General features: G+C 37.3%; 1 protein-coding gene across 1 annotated transcript; it reads left to right on the top strand.

Moving 5' to 3' along the window:
• Positions 1-718: 718 nt before the first annotated feature.
• Positions 719-22823, top strand: LOC140144079 (splicing factor 3B subunit 6-like). The gene is made up of 4 exons (XM_072165916.1): positions 719-843; positions 8840-8958; positions 18127-18265; positions 19917-22823. The coding sequence occupies exons 1-4, from the start codon at positions 820-822 to the stop codon at positions 20007-20009; spliced, it is 375 nt and encodes a 124-aa protein (XP_072022017.1). The 5' UTR covers positions 719-819; the 3' UTR covers positions 20010-22823.
• Positions 22824-23891: the final 1068 nt, after the last annotated feature.

Below are 23891 nucleotides of genomic sequence, written 5' to 3'. Positions count from 1 at the left end.
AAATTAGCTAAAAATTTAGGACATGTTACAAAACTATATTTTCTAGAATTTCATAGAATAATTTAAATGTAGCTTGTACCGTTTTTTGTGGCATCCTTCAGAACTGAGCGGTCCGTTACCAATATAGCTCAATTTTTTCGGTCAAATCTCCATTCAATTAACACGGGGAGTTGGCTAGCTATGAGCTAGCTATGCCTTGCCCTCACTCATATTTTACGAAATTTCTGAACATCTAACCTAGCTGTAATTTTAGGTCATGTTAGAGAAATATATTTGCTAGAAGTTTGGAGAATAGTTTAAATGATATTGGCTGGTTATTTTTCACACAGTGATGTTAACTAGTCAAGTGCCCATTCTTCCAACATACATCATTTGTAGAGGTCATGCGTCAATGGTGAGAGCACTGTGTATTGTGTATAGGAAAACGGACACTAGGCCTATTAAACTGCAGTATGTTTGACGGTGGTGACTGCATAACTTTCTATTTCCAATTTTTTGCTGCCTTTTTGTGATTTGTTGTTGATTGTCTTAATTTGTTAATTTGTGTTTGTTTGTTGAAATGAATAAAAATTTATAAACATTGAAATATAAAAGAAAGTTATCGAAGAATGCCCGAACATCAACCCAAAATACATAAATCGACACCTCGTGACTACCCCTGTCTGCAAGTTTGTTTCAGTATCTTTCCCCTTTGATTAATGGTTTATATTATGTTGTTACGTCAGCACACGTTCTGATGACGTTCTTACACTTTTCACAGCAGCGAGATTGGCAAGTTCGTCGTAATCACCGACAAATAGTGACGAATTTGGTATCAAAATGGCTATGCAAAGAAGACAAAACGTAAGATGTAGTTATGTAAAGATCCCTATGTATAATTCTAGCAAGTTGGTTTCGTCCTATCTATCGCCATTGTCTAGGAAATTGAAAATAATAACTACTCGCTGCTATCGCGTCTAACACATGAACAATGCCTTCCGAATTCGGCAGGTTGTTCATACGTTACCATGTTACCAGAGATAAAACAAATTGGTATATGACAGCTCATTATAAAAGTAATAAGTATGGAAGCCGCCATTACCCTGCCATCGCGTAGGCCTGGAACAGTACCGCGATTTCTACCGGCTATATCGCGTGTACGTGTAAACGTGCTCCGCGTTCCATCCATCCAGTCTAGTCACGATTATCGCACTTTCAGTTTCCCACACGTTTGAACGGGAATTGGATTGCGTACTTTTTCGATGTCTAGTGAGCAAATTTGTTCAATATTTTGAGAAAATGATGTCAAATTTTCTATTCTATATTGTTTGGTAATAATGTCTTTTGCCAATAGTATGTTTAAAGTTGTAATTTTGTGTTTTTGATCATAAAGATCGGATATTTTCGTTCGATTCAATTCTGAACCCTTCGCAAGGGTGCCGATTTGCAGAACTTTGACGATAATTTTGCCTTTTTGGACACTAAAATGCATTCGATCCTTAATTTTGTTTCAACCGAGTCTTAAATTAGCAAGCACAATAAGGTTGGTAGTTTTGGTACCACTTTTATATACATTGATAAAATTTTAAAGATTTTTTTTTCAAGTTTCTAACCGGCGCAATTCGTTAAGTGTGTATTTCCCATTGACATCCAAAATGGGAAATACGAGTCTGATGGACATAGGAACGGCGTCCATGAGACTCAGCGAGTCTAATCCAGTCATGAAAATTACCCGGGCCGTGGGCGGGGTAGAACTATGCCCAGCGAGGTCACGTCACACTCGGTGTGGCAGGGGTCGCGCTAAGTTGCGTTCTTGCGCGCCACGCGCATTTTTTTAAGTTTGAGCGCATCTATTCATTTTTGCATATTTTTTCAGGGGTTTTCATGCGCGCAGAAAAATGAAAACATGTGAAAGAAAAATAAAAGCTTCGATCTCCAATATTTACGACCTGTCCAGAAATTATGTAACATAAAATGCAATAACATAAATGTTGATGTGAAGTCGCCGTAGCATTGTAACATAATTTAAAAATAAAATAAAATACACACCGCCAGCGTAATTTAACACAGATTGTGATATTGTCTAGAATCACTGATGAGTTTTATTGCAGTACTGAATGACGACACGCACGTGAGTTGGTAATTTCTAATTCTAGGGATCTGTAAGAAATGCTTCAAGGGTGGTGTGTAGAGATATGCCCGCGGTGAAATTTACGAGGGCGTAGAAGAAAAAAGTGACAAAAATTTGCCCTTGAATTATGTTTTATATATAGTCAAAATACTCCAGTAATTCAATAAATATCATGATATTTGGCCTAAACTTGAACTCATTTGCAATGAAATGTCATTTTTTATTGAGTAAATCATGGCTTTTTCACTCGTGACATGTGACTTGCAATGCTGTTGAATTCTGCACTTTGCCGAAGTTGAACTGCATTTTATGGAATTCGGCGAACTTTTATGGCATAAAGCAACACTTTTATAGCAAGTACACTGCGTGGGAACTTTCTTAAAAAGCCAGATAGTTGGTTAATAGCGAGAATCACGGCGTGAAAGGGAGATCGCGTTTTTGCCAGGCCTTAAGTTATTTACACATCATAACCAAAATCACAAAATCTGATACTGATATATTGAAACGCTGAAACGAATATACCTATTCGTCTCAGTTGAAACGGGCATTCAATACTTGACTAGAGAACCCTCATTTTAGGATTTGAGCGCATATTTTTAACACTTTCAGGGGGTTCAGGGGTTCTGAGAACCCCTGGTTTTAAAACCTAGTGCTACCCTATACCTGGTCCCATGTACCCATACCTAGTGTATGGGTACATGGTATAACCAGGCATTCAAACAGGCACGGAGAGAGCTGTCAAAGAGTGTATATTTCAAAACATGATAACTGCACCAGTTATAAAAATTCACACAAACCCATTATTTTCAAAATACACTGAAACCCTGTAATCCATTTTTGAAAAATATGATCCCTAATGTTTACTTACTTTTGTTCAGCAAAAACCCATTTCCAGTAAGTCAAATTCTGTAATTGTACATGTCTCCATGTTTACATTTTGTGGACTAAAAAAAAAAAAATACCTGTTTCCAAATATTCCACCCAAAGTGTTAAGTGCCAGACACATGTGTTGGGGCAAATAATACTAGAAGTCATGAAGTATACTCTTTTGACCACACACAGCTGTACATAATAGATTAAGCTATTCTTTAATCCATCATAATGTGGTGGATTTTAAGCATGAGTGGCAACTGTTTCTCATGCCAAGGTTAAATTGATGACATGTCTTGACCTAATTGGCCAATTTACCAAACATATCATAACAAGATAGACTTTAACCAAGCCTGAATGTGCTCCTATCTGTAACCATGCTGTATACACATGCCTGTAACAGCTTCTATAAGCAGAGATGAGGTTACATGCTATGTGTAAAGGGCTACATGCTGGAGATAGCACATTCTAATGGTGGGAATTTTGATCACAAGAATTTATGTGGTGGAATAAACACATTTAAACACAGTTTTTGGCAACAAATTTCAACCAAATTGATATTTTAAGTGGACTATAATGCAGTAGGACTTTAAATAATCAAGTTTGGCCACAGAAGACATTGGTGAGTAAGTCATTTGTTGTGAAAAAAACCAGCTGTACATTGAAAGTATGCTTTCCTAGTTTGTATGTGGATTGTAAGTATGTACCATGTTCTGCGTATAGTGCTACCCCTGGTGTGACGTGCCCTGAACTCCCAATAACTTTCGTAAGCGACCGACAAATTGCAGGAAAGCGTGCCGTGCCAATTTAAGCTTCCTGTAATATCTATTGCACATAAGGCCAAGTAAAAAAAGAAACAAGTTTCTCGTCCGGACTTTTTCAAAAAAGGAGGAGGCAGGGCTTTACTATTTACTATTTTTCAATTTTTTGCTATTTTTACCAAAATGGCCGCCATGCTAAATATGGCTGTTCAAAATGTATATTTAATCACAGATATTGTGCTATTTGAGTATACTGATGCAATGTATGACAAAACAAATGATTTGTATCATTTTTAGTCCACTTGGTAAGCATGTTTCAAAATTCAGAAACAGTGAAATATACAAATTTGTTCAGCTTGACAATATGCATATTCGATATACCCAATTTCCTGATATCGGTTTGAAATCAATACCGAACTTAAACCGATACCGAATATTGTTTTTAATTTTTAAACATTTTTAAAAATGTTTTCCTACCCTTACACAAACTCTAACCCATCCCCAAATGTACACCCACCCAAGCCAAACTAACCTTTAACCTATTCCAAAACCCTTGCCCTTACCCCCAAAAGGGAATTAGGGGAGAAATTGATTTCACCTGAAAATCAGACCTATATTTAATGTTTTAAAATGCATGAATGTGTTAAATTTATAATTACTTTTATTTTGCCTCAATTCATCTAAATTGTTATTTTTATCACTAACAAAATAAAAGAGAAACCTTTCATATTATTTTGGAATTTTTTTCTAAAATTCTAAAAATACCAAAAAAATACATTCGAGCGCAAAAGCTTTTTTCTTCTGGGTAAGAATTTTTTTTCTTACACGCAACAGCTTTTTTTATTGCACGTTAGAAATTTGATAAATAGGTCATCATATACAAAATGCATGCATGGGCCTATTTATCAAATTTCTAACCTGCAAGAAAAAAAGCTGTTACGTAAGAAAAAATTCTTACCCAGAAGAAAAAGCTTTTGCACTTGAATGTATTTTAAATATTTTAGAAATTATGTGAAAGGTTTCTCCTTCCTATAATTAACCATAAAAAATTGCCATGAGATGAGATGAGGCTAAATAAAGTACATTGAAACTATTAATATATTCATGCATTTACTATAAAGTTTAAAAGTTAAATATAGGTCCGATTTTGGGGTGAAATCAATTTCACCCCTAATTCCCTTTTGGGGGTTGGGTCAAGGGTGTTTGGCTAGTTGGGCTTGGGTGGGTTTGTATACATGTAGTAAGGTTTGGGGTGGGTTAGTAGTAAATAGTCAACAAAAGGAGGCGGCGGCCAAAAAGGAGGCGGGCGGGGACGAGAAACTTGTATTTTATTTTACTTGGCCTAACGTACGAAGTCACAAACTTACAAAATTCAATATGCACTTCAAATACTTCAGACCAGCTGTTAATTATTACCGATCCTGTAGAATAACTTACATAATCTTCAATTTCATGGAATCCCGTTGCTCAGAATTGCAAATGTCATTTTTACCTGTCAAATCCGCTGTGTATGTGCTCAGAGATTTTATGATATGCTCCATAAATCACAGGTGTGAAACTGACTTTATACCACTACATTTCATGAAGCCTCCGGCTACCTCGTGGCATGACATCATCATGGACGTGTACAAAATTTCCGATGGGCGCCTTATTTATTTGTAACCCGTTTTGTGATTGGTTGCAAACACCATTCATCGCAATGGTAAGCCAATCAATGAAGGCGACGGGCCGACAGCCTTTTACGGTATGAATTAATGTGACCCGCCAGTAAAGTACGTCTAACCTGATTGGTTTACAAAACTACTTGGATAATTGCTAAGCCAGTCAGCGTGCTCGATGCTTAACAACCTGGTCGTAGAGGTTTTTTTTTTTTTAATAGGCGAATTCACATGGTGATCCAGCGATCGAGTATAAATTCAGCATGACTTCAGCTTTAACAGGTGCAATAACAATACGTGGACACAATCAGTGACATTTACACAATACAATAATGAATTATTTATGACATGCATGGGCTGGATTTTACGATCGAGGTAAGGTTTTCGGCCTGTCCCTGCGTGAATATCGTTACTTTTCAGCATCAAAGATACCGTAGATTGGGGTGAATAGGGACAGTTTTGGCACTCTCTAGATTGTATTTTTTTTCCTGTAGCCCCATGAGCCAAACTTTTGAGGGCATATTATGTCCACCCATGATGCTTTTAATCCACCATTATAAAAAATTGAATATATGTGGGGGGTATATATTTTTTAAATAAAATTTTGGTGTCCCTATTGACCCCCGACTTTGGGGTCAATAGGGACAGCACTGGTTTTGATAAGGAAATTACAACTTTGAAGGAGTGTACTTGCCTTTTTACCCCCACATAGAGGGAAAAGGGACACCAAGTGAGTTTTAAAAAACAATAGAAACATGTCAAGGTAATTCATACCATCATACCAACTTATTAAAATCTGATTTCTTGACAACATTGATCAGGCTCGTCAGTACAAGAAGAGGAGGGGTAGGGTGTGGTGGGGTAAGGATGGCTGGGGTAGGGTTCTGGGTGGTAGGGAAGTAGGCGGGTAAGGTAGGGTGTTGGGGTAGTGGGATCAGGGTGGTGGGGTATAAGAAAAAGTATCATGGTGGTAGAGGTAGTGGATAGGGTGGTGGTAGTGGAGCAGTGGATAGGGTGGTGGGGTAGGGGATAGGGTGATGGGGTAGATGGGTGGGGTAGGATGGTGGAGTGCTGGGGTAGGGTGTGGGGTAGTGAGTTCTGGCAGTGGCATGATAGTATTAGGGGTGGACCGTGGATGAGGGTGGTAGCCTGGGTAGGGTAGTGTGTTAGTGGGGTAGGGCGGTGGGGATGGTAGGTTTAATGAGGCTAGTGGGGTCAGGGTGTGGTATAGTGATTTAAGGGTGGTGGTGGTAGGGTTAAGGTGGTGGGGTAGGTTCATGAGGGTAGTGGGGTAAGGGTGGAGCAGGGTAGGGTGGTAGTGTAGGGGGTGGTGGGGTAAAGGGTGGTTGTGACAAGGGTGTCCCTATTCACCCAGTATTAGGTGACTTTTACCTGAAAAATATTAAAAAAATTGTTATAAAAATTCCTCTCAGAATTAATAAATAATCTTTTAGAGAAAGTTGTAAGACCTAACAGGCTAGGTCCTGGTGAATTTCCAGCTCATTTTCTAAAATAGTGGCCGTGGGAGCAGGAAAGTTTTGACCACCCCATTTTTTAGAACTTTTTTTAGATAATTTTATTTTGGACACCCTGTATCCTAAATTTATTCTTTAACGTCTGCTGAACCATTTTCTGAACACTGTTTGATTGATCTTTCAATATGTGGAAAAAAAAAAAAAAAAGTGTTAACCAAATGTGAAAAAATGAGATTTCAAAAACTTTTCTCATGTTTGTCCCTATTCACCCCTGCGTCCCTATTCACCCCAATCTACGGTACTTGCGATGAGCAGTTTTTTGCGGACACTTTGATAACAGGTAACTTTTATAGGTCATAGGGTAGAAAGCGATAGTTGTACAATTATGCGAAAATATACATTTTGTTATAGGCCTAAAATGTTTACAAAAATATATTGTTCCAGACGTTGTGCATGTATTCAGTTGTTCGACGTATGCTAGGGTAGAACTTGCTGCTTTCCAGTTCCACAGCAGATTTTCAATCCAGCTACAGTGCATTTTTTTGTCAAATGTTGGATAGCTTTTTTAATTATTTTGAATTATATTATATTTTTAGCGCATCCATGAACTTTATGAAATACATTAAATCAACCAACAATCCTGCTTTCCGTCTGGGCCAAGATTTATAAAATACAAGAATAATACTGTTTCAATCACGAAAATTTAGCTAAATTCTGTGCCTACACGTAAGACTATACCTGGTCTCATGTACCCATACCTAGTGTATGGGTACATGGTATTACCAGGCATTCAAACAGGCACGGAGAGAGCTGTCAAAGAGTGTATATTTCAAAACATGATAACTACACCAGTTATAAAAATTCCTGTATACCTACCACTTTCAACTTGCATTAAAAGTCCTTATTCCATGTCTGAAAAATATGATCCCCAATTTGTACTCACTTTGTTCAAGAAAGTTTAAATATCCACAGTCAAATTTCAGCTGTATATGTTCAATGTATATACTCCAAAACATAACCCCAAATCATGATTTCCAATTATTACACCTCAATACAGCCCAAGGCAGTGCAAGCAATAAAAAAGTCACTGTGTGTCCACTGAGCATTTAATCCATAGCACCCCAATGTGTGCAGAAAGGCATGAAATGGCAACCCTTTCTAAATTGCCAACATGTTAACTCCTCATTGGTTAATGCTTGCATGCTTGAGTGGAGGGTATTTCAAGACATAGCATGCCATGCATGTGCAATGATGTGTGCAATATTGCATCATTATCTGGAACATGTGTGCATATTATCATCATATTGAGGCATAGTTCTTATTCTCTGCACTAGATGGTATTGAAGAATAGGTCAGCCAGTGCAAGGAATGAGATGGAAAAAACATCCTATCCTGCATTTGGGAAGAAGCCATCTCCCAATGAGTGTGGTTGGGAGTTGATATGGCAATTGGGAGGCTTGGCCAAGCACATTGTCATAAAGGTCAGAACATGCTATGATAAACATCTCTGATCAATTCATGAAAGTTGGACATTTAGGAAGCTGCTGCTGGGAATATTGACATGAAATTGTAATTTTGAAGGAACATACATGTTGAAAATGGATTCTATAAATTCTTCACCATGTGCTGGTCAAGCTTGAGCAAACATGAAATGGTAAGTGAAACATATTTGGGAGAAAATTACAGCTGTACATCGAAGGTGGCATGTTTTGGTAGTCCATTGGGAAAGTGAATTAGTATGATGTTCTGAACATAACGTAAGACTTGGCCGATAGTCTATTCAGATATCGTTGTCAAGCTCAAGGTGATTGACCCCCGATGATTGACAGTTGGGAACGCGTACTGTACGCGATGCTGAACGCGTAGCCATCGTAGCCCAATCAGAGGCAATGTTAGATTGGCAGGTAGTGCTCAGAGGGTTAAAGTACCGTAACTATTAATTTGAATAATCTTTGTTTTCCTCAGGTTCGACTTCCTCCTGAGGTCAATCGCATTCTGTATGTGAGGAATCTACCGTACAAAATCACAGCAGAGGAGATGTATGATATCTTTGGAAAGTATGGGGCCATCAGACAAATTAGAATGTAAGTAAAGTTTAATCTAGTCTATTCTGTCGGTTGGACATGCAGGCATGAACCGGCTGAAAATTAGCACTGGAGTGAAAACAACATTCACATTCACTGAACTCTGGAGTGTACCACAAGCTATCACACTATTGTGCCAGGTTCGACTCTCAGCAAATTAAAAATACCATATTTCGTCAAATAAACGCCCCCGGGGGAAGGGGGCGTTTAAATTCAAGGTCAATTTTATCGATAATTCCTGTTAAAATCATTAGGTAAACTTAAAACTCGCGCTAAATTGACGAACTATGAACTAGAAACACTGACTTCTGGTTCACTTCCAGGTTTCCAATCCAGATTTTCGCCAAAAAGTAACGCTATTATCGACCATGTGTGCAACTTGGTAAGCTTACTACACAAGATAGCATAGAAATATCGGCATTTTAAAACATGTTGGTTGAAAAAAGTGGTGGGGGCGTTTATTTGAGGGGGGTGACTATTTGGCGAAATACGGTATGTGATAAGTTGTTTTCACGCCAATGCATGAATGGATGTGACATGGCCCGACCGAGAGAACAAGGGCTAGTGGGAGAGAGGTAATGTATTGTACACTTTTATATGACCATGTTTTTAAACCTGAAACAGTAAAGTTAACAAAGACAGCACCAAACCTCGGGTACCCGAATCCCAACCCAGGCCTGAATTCACTTAACGGGCTATCGGATGGTCATTATTTGATATGTTTACACGCCTTGCCGTAGTTCTGTAAGCTTGCATGAAAAGTTCAATGGTCCCTAGCTGCAACATCCCAATTCCGAGAGGCCAGAGTTCAATTCATTCCTGGGATAACTAAACGACATCAAACAATAGGGGCCTATCTTGCATATTTTCACTAAATACCATTGTTACTCATTTACCGTACTCATAACTGGTTTGGAGAAAACATATTTAAAATATTTGAGTGCAAATTTCTCACTCCACTTTGATTTGATCCATCACCATTCACCTGTGAAGTTATATCCCTAGACCTCCCCCTGTCATGTCTGAATTTGGATAAAGAAAGAGAAAATGCGAACGTTAATATAAAAATTAGGGTGAGAAATCATTTAAAATATTTGAGTGCAAATTTCTCACTCCACTTTGATTTGATCCATCACCATTCACCTGTGAAGTTATATCCCTAGACACACCACCACATTGGGTTCGTTACTTTTAATGCACTCGGTGTTTCTACCGTCCCGACTCAAACGATTCTAGAAGTTGTTCTCACAAGCCCCGCCTACTTTCCCTGCCTTCTCGGCAACCCGAAGTAACTTTTTCCATTGGTTTGTGTGGTGCAAAATGAGGAAAATACCAATATTTGGTAACGAATTACAGGAATTCCAGTCATAGATCTCGACGGAAAATGGATACATTAGGTAAGTAACACTTTCATTTATGTCATATCAAAAATTGTTGGAGATCTATGACCAGTTTGGTAGATAATCGAGTTGAAATGTGGGCATGTTTTTGGCATGGTCTAGGTGGGAATAACAGGTTCGTACATGTAAACTCAATGGGAATCTCTTACGACTAGGCTAAAATACAACAATATTTTGTAAATTTTCCTCGTAAAGAAAAGATCGGTCAAGGAAACCTATATGAATATGTTGTCAATACTTCACTTGACCCAAATATATGATTTATTTTTGTAATGAGAGAATCGCACATGGAATTTTAGAGGATTTTGATAGCAGTTCCCGACCGTAGAAAAGCTGCTCTGTCATGAGCCGGAAATTCCATCATGAGCCTAGATCCTGATTTGTTTTGCCAATTGAAGCTTCTAATGTTGGCTGAATGTTTTTGATGATATCATGAAAGTCAATCTGTGACAAGATGTAATTTTGCTACGGAAAGTGCTATGACAAAACGATTTTCAGTTTTGGCTTTCTTTATAATCAAGGAGTTTAATTTGATATAAAATGATGCAGTGTTTGATGGCAAAATTTGACTGAATTCACCTTTCAGGGGATGTAATTTTCTTGGCAGGGGGTCATGAATATGTCGGTGACTGAAGTCAATTTTTATGACCCCCCCTCCATCGCGGATCGCGGGCTAAAATTTTACGACCCCCTATCGTGGGTCAAAAATTTTAGGACCCCCTTCTGTCAAAATTTTAGAGCGGAGTACACGCAAGCGCGTTAAAATTTTTGACCATAAGCGTAAAGAAGGCGCACGGAGTGCTTTAAAAATCTTGCATTGTATAAAGATTGTGTGCACATTTTGTTCAAAAAAGTGTAAGAAAAGTTACACCAGTCGCCAGCCCTTAATAATTCTATAACCCCCTATTTTGATTGCTACAAAATTATAACCCCCTATTTTTGGTCTTAAAATTCTATGACCCCCCCAGTATATTCATGACCCCCCCCTTCTGAAGAAAATGATAGCCCCCTTATACCTATAAGGGGCTCAGCTGTGCAATAATTATGAGCCCTGGAAGGAGGGTAAAATTGGGGGGCAAGCAAGCGATCCGAGGGGGGGCAAGCGATTTTTGGCACACATTCATGGGGTGCCTTTTAAATAAAATGCTCTAAAAAGGCTTAGGAAAACAGTATGGAAACGCTGAAATATGCAAATTTTCATGCTCGCTGTGCTCACAACATATCTAGACCTTTTAAGGTTTGCAAATTGGGATCCCAAAAAATTTGGCATGTGTAGGGGGGGGCAAAGATTTTTGGCAGGCCAAAAGAGGGAGGAAAGCGATTATTTTGCAGGCTGAGGGGGGGCAAGCTATTTTTGGTGGGTCGTTCGGACATTTTATTACCCCCGATAATTATTGCACAGCCCCTAATATGGCACATAAATGAACCCTGTGGTGTGCAACCGATGGTGGAGGGGGGATTGGGGGCACCAGTGGCAAAACTACACTTTCATTGCAATCAAGGAACAGCTAGCTGGGGTAAATCTGCCACCACCGCCAAGGGGGGGGCTGGGGAATACAGATGCATGTGCTCATTTGGGGAAGTGGGTGGGCAAGGATTTCAAACCAAGCCGCTGTAACAGCCCCATGCGGGGGGTTGTGCCACTGTCCCAGCTTTACCCTGACAAATTTTCTAAAATCCTCTTTTTTTTCTTTTTCAGGCCTACTAAAAGGTCAGAGCTACACTGTACAAGTAACAACCAACTGCCAGACACCATTAACCAATGCCACTGTGAGCCATTTCATGTCACATTTTGCAGCGGAGGCAGATGGAAGTCATGGAACAAATGAAATATTAAAAAGGACTGAAATAATGACCGGATTCAGAAACGCACTTCAATCTCACTAATTGAAGAACAATACTTGTGTTGAAAGTCGGGACTCATAAATTAGGTGTAACAGAATGTGTGAAAATTTATTAAGATCTATTAGAAATATTCAATCCAATAGATTAGAATTCAATCTAATTCAATTTTAATATATGGGATTAAAATTGCTTAGATTGATTTTTAACCCCTTAGATTAAAATCAAATTAGATGTATTCAAATTAGATTTTTAAAAATCCATCCAAATGTTTTTTAGATTAAAAATCAAATAAGATTGAATTCTAGATTGAATATTTCTAATAGATTAGATCCAATTTTGGATTTGTCCCAGATCACAATCACTTAGAGGGAATATGCTGAATTGTATTATAAAAATAAAGACTGCACAAAAAGTAACGCAGCTGTTATAAACATGCCTGTAGCGTTTGAACTAATAATTGTGTTCACAATATTTCAACATAGAAAGAAGGATGATTTATTTACGCGCATTTTGATACCCCATTAGTCCAATCTCGTTCAATAATAACAACACAGCAGTGTTTTTAAAGAAAATACCGAATTGAAAGTTGCGGTTATTTGTATTGATATGAAGTCATTGATTGAAACCATTGATTGCTGTAAATGGCAACTTTTAAATTTGTGGTTTTTCTTTAAAAGCACTATGTACTGTGTTATCAGTATTGAACGACATTTCACAAATGGGGTATCAAAATGAGCGTAAATAAATCATCCTTCTTTCTATGTAGAAATATTGTGGAAACGATTACTAGTTCTGAACTTATAGGCATATTTCAGCTGTGTTACTTTTTTGTGCAGACTTTTGATTGGATATCTTCCATCACACAATAGAGGATACATGTAGTAAAAAAATCCCCATCATTTATTATCTATTAAGTAGGTGTGTTCAACTGTTTTGGTTTGTTTGACTTCCTTCTTCATACTTTTTTAATGAAAAAAATAGTGCTTTTATTTTTTCACTTCCTTACAGATCTCAAAATAAATTAAAACAATGATCAAAGCTACATATTCACCATGCATTTTTGTTTATTTCATGAACTCTTGTCTTTCTAATAATTATGTACCAGAGAAATAGGTGTAAAAATACATTTAGTAATGAAGTATGAGATAATGAGTGCAAAAAAGACCATTTATTTACAGTCTATTGGCAGCCACTAGTCTTTTGAGAAGGCTTTTGTTCAGACCTTCATTTGGGGGGACCCTTTGTCAAGGCCATTTGGCACCACTTGTCAAGAGGAATGAAGAACACCTTGAAGTTAACAAAGATCAGGGGCACAAAGGCCAAAACTGAAAAACTGCAGGCAATGGCCCTGACTGAAATTCGAGTCCAGCTTGTGTGTTAATATGGTGCCTTCACAAAAGACTACATTGTAGCATTGACTGACATCGGCTAGTCTTTCCTGAAGGCTTTGGGTGTGAATGCATTGATGCACAGTCACAGCTTTCATGAAAGAAACAGTGTCTGCCAATAATAAACTATGAACACTTACACTCCTTTAAAAGCATTTATAAGTCAAGGGTTTACATGTAGGACCTTCTTTTATTTTAGTTTTATGTTAAGGGTTTACATGTAGGGTCTTCTTTTATTTATTTAATAAATAACAGACATTAACGAGGCCTTATCTGCAATAGCTGCCAAGTGTCATATTTTAGATAAATTATCAAAATGTCTATGGGGCAGCTATTGCAGTTAGGCCTTCTGGTCCTAAACCCTTGATTAGTGGACTGGATACTCATCATATTTACGGGATGAAGGTAAACCAGTAGCAGCTACTAAACAATTTGGTCTACAATTACTCTATCCTGCATCCGCTAATCCTAAGGTGCGCTAGTCATAAATGTCACTAGTCCAAGAAAAAAATGGTCGCTAGTCCTAATGGCTGCAGATTTTCCATTGCTAAGGTCTTGTAAACCTTATTTATTTTTGGACTTGTGAACCATTTCCTATTTTTTCGGACTAGCGATCCGTATTTTTGGACTAGGGAACCTTGGCTATACATTGGTTCCCCTCAAGTTCATTAGTGACGTAGGTGCATATTTTAGTGGGCGCCGTATCGAATCGTGTGCGAAAAGTTAATTGTGTAGCAAACAGGGGAGGACCGTGTGGCGCAGCCATGAAAAGACATTGACGTCACTGCTGAATTTGAGGCAAACCAAAGAAAAGTGCCTAGAACATTTCCAATAATTCCATGCAACTTTTACAGCCTGTAAGGAACTATGCATTACGATTACATCACATGATGTCAGAGTCATTTGTTGAGGTCCTTATTATTTTAATAATTGGAGCAAACATTTACTAGTTAGTTTATGCACCACATAAATTACTATGCAAGTATTTAAGTTCTCATCAAATGTTCACCCTCCAGAAAAGATTTTCTTCAAAAAATTTAATTGTTGACATAATGTTGGGAAAGTTTTCAATGCATGCAGTGATAGCCCTACTACGGCCTTTTGACTGTGGTGGTCCAAAACCATGCTATATCGTAAAACCTGGCTATATCCAGAGAACTGCTAAACCCAGACTGTTAATTCCCCCTTTTGGGTGGAGCGGTTAGTGGGTTTTAGCAGTTCTCGGATATAGTGTGTTTAAAAAGCCCTATAGTACGGCTAGCGAAAGTGATGCGACAGATAACAGATGCCAGCTGTTGACTTCCAAACCATCATCCTCTTTGTCTTTCACGAAACCAGTATCCTCAGTAGTACTGCTGCACCTGGAAATTGGAATAAAATAAAATAATAGCCAATGATTAATTATTACACATTATTATCAGGATTATGGTATCTAGGCTATTTGTGTGCCTTATAGGGTACTACACCCTGCCCAATTTTGTGCCTATTTGTGCATTTTTCTCAAAATTATAGGGCATTGGGGACAAGTAAGATATGTATATTATAGGGGCAAGGACTACAACTACTGCACTGGAAATTTTATATCAGCACAGACAACAGTTGTGGAGTTACAGTCAAAAATGAGGGAAAACCAATATTTGATCAAAAAATCAATAACTACTTGCTTTGAGTTGCTGAATTTTCAGTACAGTAGTTGGGAGTCCTTGCCCCTATACATATCTTACTTGTCACCAATGTGTTATAATTTTATGAAAAATGCAAAAAATAAGCACAAAATTGGCCAGGGTGTAGTACTCCCTTAAAGCCTTAATGTACTATCTTTTTAAATTTTTAGATTTTCCTTCCAAAATGATAAATTATTGTAGCAGAGTCATGATATGCTATTTCAATAGGTGTGAGGTCAAAGGTCATAAAGTCAAAAGTAGTCACTTGCAATCATTTTGCAATTTTAATTTTTTAATGAACTGTGAGAGCGGAGACAGATTTAAAGCACTAATCTGTAATTTACTAAGTCTACTAGTCGTGCATAGTTTCATGGGCATAGCCATCTTTTTTAGTAAGGAGGGCAAAATAAAACTTAGGTGGTACACAAAAAACTCTGCATTGCAAAAAAAGTTGCATCATACAATTATACATAGAGAGGTTGTATGTCTTTGAGCTTCTAAAAAGGCTTTATTGGGACGTAGTACGCTTAAAAATTTCAGTATTTTACACTATTTTCGGTCATGATCAGGTTAATTTCGGTAGAAAAGGGTTCCTTGTCCCTTTTCTTTTCTTTTGCCCTTCTGATTTTCTCTTTTATTTTTTGTCAGATGGGGCACTTTCATTTCATATATACCTGTCGTGCCTGAGAATTAAATATAGGAACACATAGGAATAAGGTATTGGCATTTTGTGTGGTGTGCTGCACCCCTTGGCTACAACTTTGTAAATGAAATTACTTACATCCTCCTCAATAAGAAAGCTGTGCTGTTCGGTTGCAGGTGCTTTGCTTCAGCGTGTGTTTATAGTTCAGATTTTTGGAAGATATGCCTTGCTGAATGGACCTTTCGTGTGCCAGTTTCTGGAAAGACAATACAGTATGACATTGTAATTAAAGCCATTGTAACATTTGCTAAGAGTAAAGCCCTGAATATTTTTCAAAATTCTGTTTTTACACGATTGCTTTGTAAACATATAGTAGGCCTACATACTCTGCAAAAATCAAGACTTTATGTTTGCTCACTTGCTGTGGGTTGGGATTGAGACTTAAGATGAAGTCAAAATCATATTTTCCTATAGACGAATCAAATTTCACGCATTCCCCAACCTCAATGGCGGCCATAGCCGCATGACGGGACCAAACTATCTCACCTAAAATGTGAAATGATGCCCTTGAAGGATATTTTAAACTGCATTCTACCACCCGTGTTACACGCAGACAAAAGAATGATGACAGTTTACAACACAAAAGAATCTCACATCAAATTTCAAGCGGGTTTAATCCACCCAATTGGGCACTCACAACACCTGTTTGGTGCATGCAGGGACCCTAATAAGGCCAAATAAAAAAATAAACATGTTTCACGTCCCCTCCGCTTCCTTTTTTGAGGTTTCTTCAAATATATTTTTATTTTTGAAATTCGGTTATAACTTTTCAAAATATATGTTTAGGAAGTTAGGATGCTTTCTATAGCCTTGTTAAGATACAAGAAACACGTTAGGAAGGTTTTGTGATCATTTGAGGGGTGTAACTCTCCTCCTTTTTCCAGGCATTATTGTATACGCTAAAACACTGAGCTCTAAGTATGGCTATTTACACCAATTTTGTGATAAAAATAGAAAATAAAAGACCCTCTTCCTCCTTTTTTTGAAACCCGGACGTGAAACATGTTTTTTATTTTACTTGGCCTAATGGCCGACCAAATCCTGACCATGACTTGGCTCGTTGGATTCGTCTATACTATAGCGAATCCTCACTGCCAGTTAAAATTAATGTTGTGTCGTTTAGTTTTACTTGTGCATTAAAAAAAATAATGAGTTATAAAAAGAAACTCACCTTGCAGAGTCGAGGTACAAACAACACACCCAACATACTCAGCCAGGAGAACGGTATACACATACACGACATACACTGTATTGCAATGATCATGAATGTACAGTCATGACAGTGCATGAACAACAGATCTGTGTGATGCAGTGGTGAATGGGACAAATCTCGTCATGTTTTCGTGTAGTCCGGTGGTGCTCTGATCGATAACACTCCGATCGCCAGGCAATCTACGTGTAGTAGGCCAGTGGGACAACTAAAACGCTACGTGAACGAGCTAGTTTTCGTGGTATATTCGATGTCCGTGGCCTTAAACTGTCCTTATCCATCATGTCATTTGCTTCTCTAAATATTCAGTGAATTGAATACTAATATTACTATTGCAAACTAGTCCAAGCACGCCGCTAAAATGAGGCAAATAATTCGATTTTCGCAACTGGATACTTCTGTCAGTGTTATGACTGTCGTAAAAACAGCTGATCGAGGTCAGAGGTGAAATCTGTCAATCAAACTACTTTCGCGCATGCGCAAATGGCACACCTGAACTTAGGGAAATATTTTGCCGAAGGCATTGAGGTGGTGTGATCCCTAGACCTCCCCCTGTCATGTCTGAATTTGGATAAAGAAAGAGAAAATGCGAACGTTAATATAAAAATTAGGGTGAGAAATCATTTAAAATATTTGAGTGCAAATTTCTCACTCCACTTTGATTTGATCCATCACCATTCACCACTGGTACCTGTGCTGTTACATTTTTGTACATCCCTAGATTTTCCCCTTTCATGTCTGAATTTGGATAAAGAAAGAGAAAATGCGAACTTTAAGTTTAAAATATAAAATTACATGTAGGGTGAAATAGTAATATTTCCATAATTTCTTATTCATCAAAATGGCAAATATTCTCTTCAATTTTGTTGTCTCAAATTAATGTTTTCTTAAATCATGTATTGCATAACGTACGGTATTTAACTATCTAGAGTTTTCATTTTCCCCTTTCCAATTTCAGAGGTACCCAACCAGACACAAAAGGTACAGCATACGTCATCTATGAAGACATCTTTGATGCCAAGAACGCTTGCGATCATTTATCGGGTTTTAACGTGTGCGGCAGATACCTCGTTGTCTTGTATTATCAATCAAATAGAGTAAGTGTGGAGTGTCACATCAAGATAGTGGACTTGATTGAAGAGTGAACTATTTTAAGGGGTACTACACCCATGCCCAATTTTGTGCCTATTTTAGTATTTTTCTCAAAAATTATAGCGCATTGTGATAAGTAAAATATGTGTATTATACTAGGGGCAAGGACTACAACTACTGCACTCAAAATTATATTTCAGCACAAACAACAGTTGTGGAGTTACAGTCAAAAATGAGGGAAAACCAATATTTGATCAATAAATCAATAACTACTTAGAAAACCTTGAGTTGCTGAATTTTAAGTGCAGTAGTTGTAGTCCTTGCCCCTATATACATATCTTACTTGTCACCAAATGCAATGCACTATAAGTTTTGAGAAAAATGCAAAAATAGGCACAAAATTGGCTAGGGGTGTAGTACCCCCTTAAGTAACTTAATAATTTGTTTTGATGAGATGAAAAAAGTGAACTATTTATCACTTTTTTAGTTTTTTTTTGCCAAGCGGTTAAAACCACGTTTTTTTCCACTTGCGGCAAAAACCTGCGAACCATGGTGGAAGTGTTATCATATTGTACATAGGAAATTATTTTAAAAAGAACATGTGAAGTAACTTAGGGGGTGTCACAATTATTTTGTGAATAAGAAATGTTGTAAACTTTCTGACCTTGTGAGTTTTTAGTGTTTTTTCCGATTGTACAATCTGGGATTTAAGCTGAATTTATACTCCATCGCTAAGCGACAAGCGATTGGTATTTGGCCAATGAGGTAGCGCACTTTTCCCAACACAACATAAAGCGTTTTCGACATTTTCCGCAGAAGGTTTAGAAAAAGGTTGCAAGACATGTGGGGTTATATAAAGGGTATAAAATGTTTTGGTAACATTCAAAATATTCTAACATAATTTTATTTAATTGTTATCAAAATATTTGGCAAAAAAAATGTTTGCAAAAACATTTTACAATTTAACATTTTGACATCATTTTAAAAATATTGTTGTAGTGTGTTTACATACAAGACTTCTAAAAATGTTCTAATGACCTTTATAATACTCAACACTTTAAGCAATAATGTGCGATTTGCATTTAGAATAGATTTCTATTTAAATGTTTGTTTTCACTGATCACATTATCCCCTTTTGAGCCAAACAAGTGTGGTATAAGGAAAAAAATTGCGATTTCATTCCAGCGCCTACAATGCTTACTATGCTCGCCGATCGTAACATGTAATACTGCACGCACGGAGCATCACGCTCGACGTGTGTACACATAAGCTGACATCCACGGGAGATGTTAGCAAGCAGTCGATTGATGAACTCTGAATAAAAGCGGGTCGACCTGGTTTTAATATAAAAAGTTAAATTTTACTCTTATTAAAGCACATCAGGCTTAGTCTTTTACGTGGTATTTTAGTACACCACTGGCATTTATAATATGCAAAAAGTAAAAATCCGAGTAAAATTGAGGCGTCGCTGTGAAGCAAATCACACATTATGGCTTTTAATGTTATTTTAAAATGTTTTAAATTACACATAAATCATGTATGTTTGCTGAAACTTGTCCATTGTTTTGGAACTCCGTCACTAATAATATCCCAACATTTTTCAGGCTATAGTTTAAAATGATTACATTGTTACTATGTGTGCTTTTCACTTTGCAGGCATTCAAGAAGGTGGACCAAACAAAGAAACAGGCAGAGTTGGACAAAATGAAAGCAAAATATGGACTCAGTACACCGGAAGTAAACAAATGATCATCATACATGCATTGATGCTATTGAGACTTGAACTAAACTGAACTGAACTGGAGCCGAGTTGAGCTGTGTATTGTATTTATTGACCAAAACCTATATGGGTAGGAGGTCACAGTTTGTATACATTGTAACATCAAATGAGAGCTATACTTACTCTGTACGCCAGAAACAAATCAATTGATCATCATGCATGCAGTTGCATTGCTGTGGTAGAAATGTACTACATGCAAACTGAACTGAATTGAACTGGAGCTGAACAGATTTGTGTGATCATCCAAATGCTTTGGGTCAAAGTTCACAGTTTTTATAACATCATGTTTTAATACTGAAATGAAATCAAGGTGGTGATCAGAATTCTGCATTCTATGCGCTAGAAATGGCTCACTTCCAGCACCACAGTTCAATGACCTTACAACATTGACAGCTCTAACATTGACCTTGTGGTTTGGAGTATGAGTTTCTGTAAAGGCAGCTGTGAATGTGATGTGGATATTGGTATGTGATGTGTCAGATCCTAGCATGTGCTCTTCAGATTATAGTTTTCATCCCTTGGCCAGTCTGAAAGGCCCGGAGTGTTGCTCTACATGCAGTACATTTTACTTTGAAAGAGTTGTAAATGCAGGTTACTCAAAAACGAGTCTGCTGATGAAAATCATGAAATGTTAGGTAGCACATGAAATCAGTGCAGCAGTACTAGTGCCGTGGAAAGTATTAGCTGGACATCCAATTACATGCAAGAATTGAAAATTACAAGGAACCACAGATTAGCATACAGTACTTTATGAAGAAGGAAAAACTCATTTATGATGCGATCAAGCACAATCAGTCGGAACTCTGAAATATTGATTTTGAGATATAGCCAGACAAAGGAAATATTTCCTTTTGTTTCCTCCTGTTTTGGAAACTCTTTAAATTCTTTCAAATATCTTTGGAACTGGTTGTGCAATTTCAATGAGGTTTTCTGCAAAATGCAGCTTTGTAAATGCTTTTTACTATCCTATAAGAAACTGAAAATTAAATTTTTCCGAGTTCCAACTGATTTTGCTTGATCGCATCACATTTATCTCGCTCTATTCAAGTTACTATGTGAAAATGTGAATAATTTTTTATCTCATTTTGCTTGAATGCAAGATATCAAAGTAGGATAGCCATTTAGCCCTCTGTCTCGTCTCAACCTGAGAGTAACGTCATGTTGGATTTCACAGTGACAAATTCGAAGCAGTGCGTTACCAGTGTAAGGACAATTCACCCTTCTTTATATGGACAATTCACCCTTCTTCACATGTGTATACACCCTGCGGCATTAGGTTAGCATGTGATTTAAATCTGCCACTGCAAAATCCAACATGGTGTTATTCTCAACTTGAGATGAGACAAACTGCCGTAGTATGGGAGAAATCCCTACATTGGATTTCCATCAAGCCAAAGAGTGTTCTGGTGGTATTTTTCAGCCCTAAGGCCCAAATCAGATGGTTGACATTAAGTATTAACTATAAAGGTTCTGTGAATGTTGAGTTGAGGGCTTAGCACCACAAGGCCATATTTGCATTCTGGTCATTATGAGAAAAAAGTGGGGTTGGAAGATTTTGAATGATAGTACTACAAAGCTGTATCTGTGTAAATCTTCAGATTTACGGTAAGTCTTATTTAACAGGCTTTGTGGCTCAAACACAAAGTTAATACATTGCAGATTTCTGAGGTAATTATTGGTCATAGCAGCAAATTAAAATCAAATGTTTTTGGCTTTGTCACCCTGGTGAAGGCCATGTTTTTCTGAAAAGGTTGATACCAATATATCATTTTGCAGGGACTGTCTTTAGGAATTTGCTGGAGAGCATTAAATAGCTCTTCTGTATCCTTCAAGGAGAGTTGTTTTAAAGCATTTACAATAGAATGTAAGGAGAGAATGGTCAAATAAGGAGAGCTAAAAATCACTCTCCTATATCAGATTTAAGGAAAGCAGCAGATAGCAGTTGCTCTTGTTCTCCTCAAAAGACAGTCCCTGATTTTGAGGTATATCCAGCTATTTTCCTCTCTGGGAACGACACACAAACTTGGCAGTCTAGAATCTCCTGGTGTAAATCTAAAGTCTGCACAAAAAGTAATGTTATAAATGTGCCTATAGCTTCAGAATTAATAATTGTTTCCACAATATTTCTGCATAGAAAGAAAGACATTTATTTACGCGCATTTTGATACCCCATTTGTCAAATGTCGTTCAATATTAACAACACAGTATTGTCTTTGAGGAAAAATACCTGCAGTTTACAGCGATCAGTGGTTATTACGCAAGCATTGTGGCATGTAAAACCTTCCATTATTGTCACGCTGACTTCAAATCAATGCAAATAGCTGCAACTTTTTAATTTGGGTATTTCTCGTTAAAAGCATTCCTGTGTTGTTAATAATGAACGAAATTGAACAAATGGGGTATCAAAATGTGTGTGAATAAATCGTCCTTTCTATGTTGAAATATTGGGAACACAATTATTACATGTAGTTCTGACGCTATAGGCATATTTGTAACAGTTGCGTTACTTTTTGTGCAGTCTTTAGTACGAAAATGAGAACTCATACCGATTCTCTTTTTTTTTTAATATGGACAATGGACATTGGTTGGAGAACAGGTCTGAGGTAATACCTATCAGCGGTGGAGCTGAGAAAATGGTTAATTGTGACTGGTGGTCCAACTTTGAAGGAAAATATAATGGGTAACAGTTCTCATAGTAATGTAAAACAAGTATACATCATTTTTTTATGTCATTGTTTTTGTAAATATTAATAAATTGTAAAACGAGCAGAATGTAATGTGAAGTTGGTTTTGATTGTTGTGATAATTTCTAAGGTGTAAATTAATTATCAAATTTGTTTCCTCTATGACATTAGGCTATATCACTTGAATACTACCCCTCCCCCCTTGAGGAAGATTTTGGAATGCCAACCAAATTCAACAGATCCAACCATTTCCATCCAAAATCAATGGGAAAGGTATGGAAGACTTTCTGAACTAGATTTCCTATTGAGTCCAATTAGGGCCTGTGAACAAGGAGCAGTGCAGGGCCCTTTTAACATTACCTTTTGCTCAGGGGGCCCTGGATTTGGTCCACCCTGTCCACCAGCTTGCTATGCCCCTGACAATTGGACCAGTGTGTTGTGTATCTGTGATTGGACTTTTCGTTTAGGCAACGAAAAAAAGAAACACTGTTCTACGGGCAGACGGACCTTTCAAGTAGCGTCGGTCGGTCTTGTATTTTTTTTTTTTGAAAATGACCAAAAAAATCACCAAAATCTGTGAATAATTTGCAATTTGAGAAAATACAAAAATTTTATTCCTGAAATTCGGGTCGGCATTCATTTGTACAGGAAAATTTTTTCCCAATTTGTTCAATCTCCGGGTCGGTCGGCCCAAATTTCAGTTGATTCCGATTTTGCCTTATACAACAATCTTTTTGGATTGTTCCCTTGCAAAATACAAAAACGTAGCAAAATGAAGGAGAAACAAAGAACACTCAACTTTTTTACTGGATTTATAATTTATTATAAATGCATTATTCAAATGGATACATATTAATTTTATGCAACAAGATTCTTATTGCAACATTATAAGTGTACCTGTTCAAATTTTGTGTTTTTGCAGCAATATATGCAAGGTATAATTTATGTATTCAAAATTTCTAAAAAGTGATCAAGAAAAATGAGTCGGGTGTTGGGAGTACAATGTATTGATATTGAGATATAGCCAATAATAGTACTCAAATTCCTTTGTATTTTATTGTTCTCAGCAACACTAAAATGGAACCGTAAGTCTAATTATGATGGGGTTTCGGCAAAATAAAGCTCTCATGCAATAAAACTGAAAACTAGAAGTTAATGATTTTGATC

This window comes from Amphiura filiformis, unplaced genomic scaffold (assembly GCF_039555335.1).
Source record: "Amphiura filiformis unplaced genomic scaffold, Afil_fr2py scaffold_39, whole genome shotgun sequence".
Classification (NCBI taxonomy): domain Eukaryota; kingdom Metazoa; phylum Echinodermata; class Ophiuroidea; order Amphilepidida; family Amphiuridae; genus Amphiura; species Amphiura filiformis.
Note: the sequence above shows the minus strand (reverse complement) of the source record. Positions and strands in the feature narration are given on the sequence as shown.

Excerpts from the sequence above, each read along its gene's own strand:
- LOC140144079 (XM_072165916.1), top strand. The coding sequence starts at position 820 with ATGGCTATGCAAAGAAGACAAAAC. Across the intron at positions 844-8,839 it reads CTATGCAAAGAAGACAAAAC|GTTCGACTTCCTCCTGAGGT; the intron begins GTAAGATGTAGT and ends TGTTTTCCTCAG. Across the intron at positions 18,266-19,916 it reads TGTATTATCAATCAAATAGA|GCATTCAAGAAGGTGGACCA; the intron begins GTAAGTGTGGAG and ends TTCACTTTGCAG.